The 7,526-nt window shown below is 37.1% G+C and overlaps 1 protein-coding gene across 1 annotated transcript; it reads right to left on the reverse strand.

Annotated features, from left to right (window-relative positions):
* Nucleotides 1–1,075: 1,075 nt before the first annotated feature.
* On the reverse strand, nt 1,076–2,014 carry LOC107878593. The gene is made up of 2 exons (XM_016725668.1): nt 1,784–2,014; nt 1,076–1,666 (listed from the first exon to the last, which is right to left on the reverse strand). The coding sequence occupies exons 1-2, from the start codon at nt 2,012–2,014 to the stop codon at nt 1,076–1,078; spliced, it is 822 nt and encodes a 273-aa protein (XP_016581154.1).
* Between the last annotated feature and the right edge of the window lie 5,512 nt (nt 2,015–7,526).

Here is a 7,526-nt window from a genome sequence, read left to right on the forward strand (position 1 = left end):
AAATTTTGTGGCCAAGAATGATGCCCTCCTTTACCATGAAATGGTATTTTTCCTAGTTAAGCACCAAATTAAATTCAACATATCTCTATAAGTCTATATTCAGATTTGCCAAACACATCTCAAATGAATCACCCACCATAGAGAAATCACCCATGAATACCTCTATGGTGTCCTCCACCATGTTTGAAAAGATAGACATCATACACCGCTGAAAAGTGGTGGGCATATTGCATAGCCCAAATGGTATCCTCTTAAATGCAAAGGTGCCATATGGGCATGTGAATGTCGTCTTCTCCTGATCTTCAGGAGAAATACAGATTTGGTTGTATCTGGAATAACCATCCAAGAAGTAATACCACCCTCTTCCATCTAATCGATTAAGCATTTAGTCCATAAAGGGCATTGAGAAGTGGTATTTCAGAGTCTAAGAATTCATCTTATGGTAGTACATGCAATCTCTCTACCCAGTTACAGGCCAGAGTGGAATCAACTCATTCGTTTCATTAGAAATAACCATCATGCCCCCTTTTTTGGGCATGCATTTAGATATAGGGTAAACCACTCCTGCATCCAACCACTTAATAATATCCTTCTTAACCACCTCTTGCATTGGTGGGTTAAGACGGTACTGATGCTCTATGGTTGGAATACAATCTTCCTCAAGTTGAATTTTATGCATGCAGTTGCCCGGGGGAATACTTATAATATCTGCAATGGTCCAGCCTATAGCTCTCTTATGCCTTTGAAGTACTAAAATAAGTGTGTTTACCTGTTGCTCATCTAAATCAGCCATAATAATAACAGGTAGCATATTTCCATTTCCTCAAAACACGTACCATAAGTGTCCAGGAAGTTCTTTCAATTCCAACACTGGAGGCTTCTCAATAGATGGCTTGGCTGGTGGTGTTAGTCGATTAGCAAGGTCAAGGTCTAGCTTTTTGGGAGCATAAAGATATGAACCCATTCCTTTCAAAGCAGAAATGGTCTCTTCATACTCCTCGATGCCTTCACTATCATAATTCATCATAATTGCGGCCAAAGGTTTGATAAGAAGTTGCTCAGCTATGGACACTTCCTATTCGTCCTCATAATACACATCAACTACAAAGAGCACACTCACTTCTTCATGTTGCTTTATTGACTTTCCCATGTCAAACCGGACCACTTTATCATTTATCCTGAATAAGAGCTCATTTGCTCTCAAATCAATCAACAAACTTCTAGTTGCGAGAAACGGTCGACCCAAAATTATGGGCACCTCGAAGTCTACCTCGCACTCTAAAATGATGAAGTATGCAGGGAATATAAAGTTGGACACTTTTACCAACACATCATACAGAATGCTAACAAGTCGCTTTACTAACCTATCCACCATCACGAGTCGCATGTTGGTAGGTGTGCGATTTCCCAGACCCAACTTTCTATAAATAGTCAGTGACATCAAATTAACATTTTCTCCCAAATCACATAATGCCTTGGCAAATTCCATAGTCCCAATTGTACAGGGAATAGTGAATGTGCCCGGTTCTGGCTTCTTCTGCGCCAAGGTCCTTGTAGAAATAACATTACAATGGTGGAGAATTTCCTCCAATTCATAGATCACAACTCTTTTCATAGTCATAAGGTCCTTCATGAATTTTGCGTAGCCTGGCATTTGCTTAAGAGCCTCAACCAAAGGCACATTTACTGTCAATTACTTGAGCATTGCCAGGAATTTGCTGAATTTTACATCATCAGCCTTCTTCTTCAATCGTTGAGGAAAGAAAGATGGTGGTTTTGGTACAGTTTTCAAAACTACTTCCTCTTCTTTCTCTCTTTCATTCTCTAAAGCATTAATAGAACTATCCAGCTTCTCAGACTCTACTGGATTACTTTCTTCGAATTTATCAACAACTACCTCACTATCTATAGATTTTCCCACAAAAGGGCCAGGTAATATCTTACCACTCCTAATGGTAATTTCCATATATAAGCCATCATTCTGCAGATTCTGAACTGTATCACTTGGTAACATTTTGTTTTTTCTCTAGTTGAATGTAATGGAAAATTGGCTCATCTGCTGCTCTAACTATTTGATGGCAGTGGAGTGTGAGTGCACCAACTAAATAATGGATGTTAGATCGGTTTTCATGGTGGTTACACCAGAGTTAGTGGCCTTAACTACCTTCAAAAATTTCTCTATCATGTCCTCCATGGACATCTTTCTAGAGCTAGTTACAACAGCTTCCTAATTTCCAGGAAGAATATATAAACCACTCCTATCATTATTGCTTCTCCAGTTTCCTTGCTCCCTGTCTTTGTAACCAGGCTTGTCATAAACGTATAAACCACTCCTGTCATTATTGCTTCTCCAGTTTCTTTGCTCCCTGTCTTTGTAACCAGGCTTGTCATAAATATTTCTACATTAATTCCCTTGGCTATTTCCTTGGAAACCCCCTGATTATTAACATAATTCGCCTTTTCTTCAGGCTCCACATCCACTCAATCTTGAGACGTTACAGCTTTCACTTTCTCAGTCTTCCCTGATAATAAGTGCTTGGTGAGCAAGTCCATCTGATTTTTTAGATGGGCCATGTCTTGATCCCGCTCCACATTTCTCCTGCGTTGTTTAGCAGACATACCAACAGAAATAGTGGGGCTTTCTACCACAGACTCCCTGGTATGCCAAGCCCGACTCTGTTTGGTCATCCTATTTACCATATCTAAGGCATCTTAAAAAGACAGATCAACAAATGAACCACCAGCAACATTATCTACAATTGATTTTGTTATAGAGTTGAGGGCCCTGTATAAAGTCTCCATCAAGTGTAGGTCTGTCATATTGCGGTTCGAACACTTTGTTAGGTTTTTCTTGAATCTCTCCCAAGTCTCATGCAAAGCTTCAGTAGGAAGCTATCTAAAATTACTGATTTCGTCCCTTAACTGTACCCTCCTAGAGGGTGGAAAAAACCATTCTAGGAACACTTCTTTCAATTTCCTCCAGTGGGTGATGGAATCAGGCATAAGCTCATTCAGCCACAATGTTGTCTCCCAGACAAAGACAAAATTCACCAGATGCAGGTTCGGATCATCCCCAGGAAGGCTACTAAACAACTCCTTCTGATTGGGTAGTTGGATCATAGTACTCTTAATGTTGAACTTGGCTCCACGTGCCAACGGTGGAGGAATAATTTCACCCATTGCACCAGTCCCGTCCATGCCATCATCATCATCATTCAGATTATACAGGACCTGCTAGTCCTCTTGTCTTCTTTGGAATAGACAGTCCCAGTTAACATTAGATGGCACTTGTGCAGCTATTTGCTCTGCACGCCTTGGGTTACCAGGGTTCAATAACTCCTCAGCCCCCAAAATTTCATCCTTAGCATTTCGATGTCATGCATGTTGCCCTACATTTTGCACATTCACTTGAGCTCTAGCTAAGGCTGCCAGTCTGTCAGCCTTTTGTTGTTCTGCCATTCTTCCTATTTGTTGCAATTCCAAATTTAGTGGTAATAATATTTCTCCAGAACTTTCGGTGCTTAGTATACACTATAAAATCCTACAAATAAACAAAAACAACAAATAAATCTAAATCTAGGAAACTTAACAAATAGTCAATTAGAGTATACAAACTTCAGTTTACAACCGTAATCCCCGGCAACGGCGCCATTTTTGATAACGCTCAAAGTACACTCTATAATGGGTGTAAGCGATCATTGTCAATATAAAACCCAACTAGGTTGGGGTCGAATCCCATAGGGAATATTGTGTGAACTCAAGTTGTTTGCAATTTAATCCACTGATAGTTGAATGTTTCCTGAAATGGGGGTTTTAGGTTTAACAAATTGTTGTTTGTCACTTTACTTTTGGTGTTTGTAAATCAAGAATTTATGACATAACTAGAATTATATTCACTAGGGCTTCTGGTACATGATAGATGCTAAAAGTGGTTCAAGATTCTCACGGTGGGTAGGATAACAAGCTATCTTTATCGATGTTATGCTTAAATGTCTCTCAACCTACTTAAGCGTTTTATTCTCTAATCCTCTCGGACTTAGAGAATTTCTATTTACTATCCAGATTTTATCTTAGGTTAACCAACCTTATTACAGCACTGATTATTAAATGAAGTATTTCTGAGTCCTTGTTGATAATTCACTTCCTACTATATTTGATATCTTTCTCAAGAAAATCAAAGCAGGCGTGTCTACTGTTTGTAACCAGCAGACATTAATTAAAACTTCAGAATTATCAAGAAATCCTACCACCTTTTGAATCTTGAATACTTAGCACCTCATCAAGACCTAACCCTAGATCCCATAACTCAGGCTAATGGAGTTTATCCACTTATGATGTAACAAACGAAACACATAATTGAATTCATGATTTGAAAGATAAACTTACAGAGATGAATAATAAATAGTGAATCCCAAATTACATCACAAAGGAAAAATCCCAAAATACTGATAATAATCTCTCAAAAATAGCTGTGTTGTTAAAGTCAAAAAGTAAAGAGAGAATATATCAAAATATGTTCTTCAAAACTCTAGGTGTCGAGCAATAATATTAATAATCATAATGTCTAGAAAACCCTAAAACAAAGCTTTAAATAGTTTACCCTAAATAAGGAAACAAATTAATAAAAATCGAAGATCCTTCGGATTAGCCGATGACATTTGTGATTGCTTATCAGGAAGTTGACGACTTATCACGAATGTCGTCGGCTTCTTCTTAAGTTTTGGATCTTCCTACTTAAGGCTGACGACAAACTTAATAACCTATCAGCTACATGACGGCCTATCACAAAATGTCGTCAAGGCTTTGCTTTAGTTCTCTTTGGCTGCCTTAGGCTAACGACATTCTTGATAACTTATCAGACCCTTGACGGCTTATCACAAAATGTTGTCACAACTTTCACTTTAGAACAATTTTCTATCTACTGATGACAACCAACCTGATAGTTTATCACAGGGCTAACGACTTATCACAAATGTCGTCAACCACACTTGTCTTTAGATTTCTTTAAATTTCAACTTCTTTGCTTCATTTCATGTAGGTTCTCTATCATATCAGCTTAAACTGCAAAATCAAACATTAACTAATCAAAAATAACTAAAGTTTCTCAAGACTTTACAATTATTTAGAGTTAAAAGCCTCAAATGTGTTAGAATATGCTCACACATCAGGTAAATAACTCATCATATGTTTTCTCTAGAGCCTGATCACCTGCAGCTGAATCTAGCAAAATTTTCATGTTATGGTCAAGTGCTTTAACAAAGGTGTGAGCTAATACCTCATTTCACTAATAGTGATATGAAATGTCCCAAAGAAGAGTTATGAACCTATCCCAAGAATGATAAATATTCTCATCTGGCTCCTGCTTAAAGGTCAAAATCTTACTACATAATCTTGTAGTATTGTCGAATGGGAAGAAAATGATTAGAAATTTCTAGGCCAATTCATCCCCTGATATGATAGAATCTGCTGACTCAGTGTCCAACCATTTTTTTGCTTCCCCCTAAAATGATAATGGGAAAAGTGTCAGCCTCACATAATAAGTTGACACACCCGTAGGAATGAATATGTTACTAATCTCAAGAAAATTTTGCAAGTGGACTTATGAATCTTCGTGTGATAACCCAGTAAATTATTCGCTGTTGTGCAAAAGCCACACCATGTTTGGATTCATCTCAAGTCAAACTCCAAGAGTCGGTCTTCAAATAGCGAAGGTCACATTAGTTGTGAGTGGGATTGCCACTTTGCGTATAGTTCTACGGGATGGTGATCATCATCCATGGTTGTAGGAATATCTCATTCTTTGTGAATCTATGGTACCCGATAGAGATGGATTGCTTCTCTCCTTTGTTGGTGTAAGCGTTGCTCAGGCTTGAGTTCTGGCTTAACCAACTCCTTGTCCCATGCTAACTTACTAGCTTTTCACACTTGTTCTAGCAAATTTAGAAGCTAACATCAAGTAATTATTTCTCTAAGTAATCAAAAGGTAAAATTAAACTTGACAATTTCCTATTTGTAAGTCCCTAACTATGGTGCCAAAACTTGTTGCACCCAAGCGCACACAAAATATAAGTGTCAACACAAGTAATATAGTGGCCTTAAAAAAGCCAAGTACCCATCTAACATGGACTTGTGTTGAAAAACTATCCAATTCTAGTCCAACAACCATGATTAAGTAAGTGCTAAAGTAACCCAAAGGAGTTTGAGATTTACACTGAAAGTAAAGTAAGCAATACAGGAAATCAAAGGTTCTTGAACAATCAACAAGGAGAAACCAAGGGTTAAGGCTCTACTAACAATCACGCAGAGTTATAGAACTTTGTTTTTTAGGTTAATTATCTTAGTTGTTGGTCCACAGGGTTAATACTATGACTATGGCCTTCTGAACCTCTAATCAATTATCTAACTTAGTCCCACAACTACATCATTGAGCAGAGATATGATAAGTAAGTTAAATGAATTCATATTTCATCCTGTAATTGAACTAAATATCTAACTTGGGTATATTCCTATCCTAAAATCAGATCATAACTTCATTCAATTGATATTACGGTCCTATTCTATCTATCTCATGTTCTATCCTATCATGTTCTATCCTATCATTCCTCCCTCTGGGGTCATGATAGAGTTAAACATCTATTATAAGGGTCAAAAATCCTTAAAACATTTCACATAAGGATAAATTAACAACTCAAAAATGATAAATAACAAAAACCAATTCAATTTATATCAAGATTAATCATGGTCTTAGCCTTAACCCCAGAAAAGGGTGTTTAGCCGCTCATGGACATACTTGTAATCACAATAGATAAATCCATGTTATAATCCATAAACAATGTAAAGTAATTTCAATCATTTTTTTAATCCCCAAGGTCTTCCAAGGTGGTCACATAAGAGTTTAAGTATCATATTTATAGTGGACCACAACTGCCAATTTTGACATAACAGCGTCCCACGCTCGTATCGCGTATATTACGTTAAATGGAATGTTTATATAGAGTTTATATACTGTAAATAACATTTTTGGATTCCCCTAAGGGCGTTTCAAGTCCCTAAAGTGGTTCCTAAGGTTCGTGGCACGTCAACGAGTCCTAAAATTTCAGGTTTGGTCCCATTGTACCCCATGTGTTTGGTTCTTGAATCCTTGGTTTGTGGTGACCTTTTATCTTGATTTAAATCTTGTATATCAACCATATATCATATTTATAAACTCAAAAATCATCATAAAACATTAAACACCATAAATTAGAGATCAAAACACAATCGAATCCAACACGATGAATTAGCAAAGACCATAGCTCAAGCTAAGAGTACTACTTTTTGTGTTTGAACTTTAACTTAATGTTTTGTCTCTTAGCTTGTGTCAATTGAAACTTATAAACCATAAAAAATTCATTCCACACATAATTAAACAATTTTACCCTTAGTAACTCATTACACACACTAGAATCCATCGAGATCAATTAGAACAAGACATAGCTCAAGATATTAACTCTAGTTTTCTCGTCTAAACTCTAAGTGACAAAATT

The sequence above is a fragment of the Capsicum annuum genome, chromosome 1 (genome assembly GCF_002878395.1).
Source record: "Capsicum annuum cultivar UCD-10X-F1 chromosome 1, UCD10Xv1.1, whole genome shotgun sequence".
NCBI lineage: Eukaryota > Viridiplantae > Streptophyta > Magnoliopsida > Solanales > Solanaceae > Capsicum > Capsicum annuum.

Bases quoted from the DNA above. Each gene is read 5' to 3' on its own strand.
- LOC107878593 (XM_016725668.1), bottom strand. From the start codon at position 2,014: ATGTTACCAAGTGATACAGTTCAGAATCTGCAGAATGATGGCTTATAT. The intron at 1,667-1,783 runs GTACCAAAACCA...CCTTTGGTTGAG, and splicing joins AGGAAGTAGTTTTGAAAACT to GCTCTTAAGCAAATGCCAGG.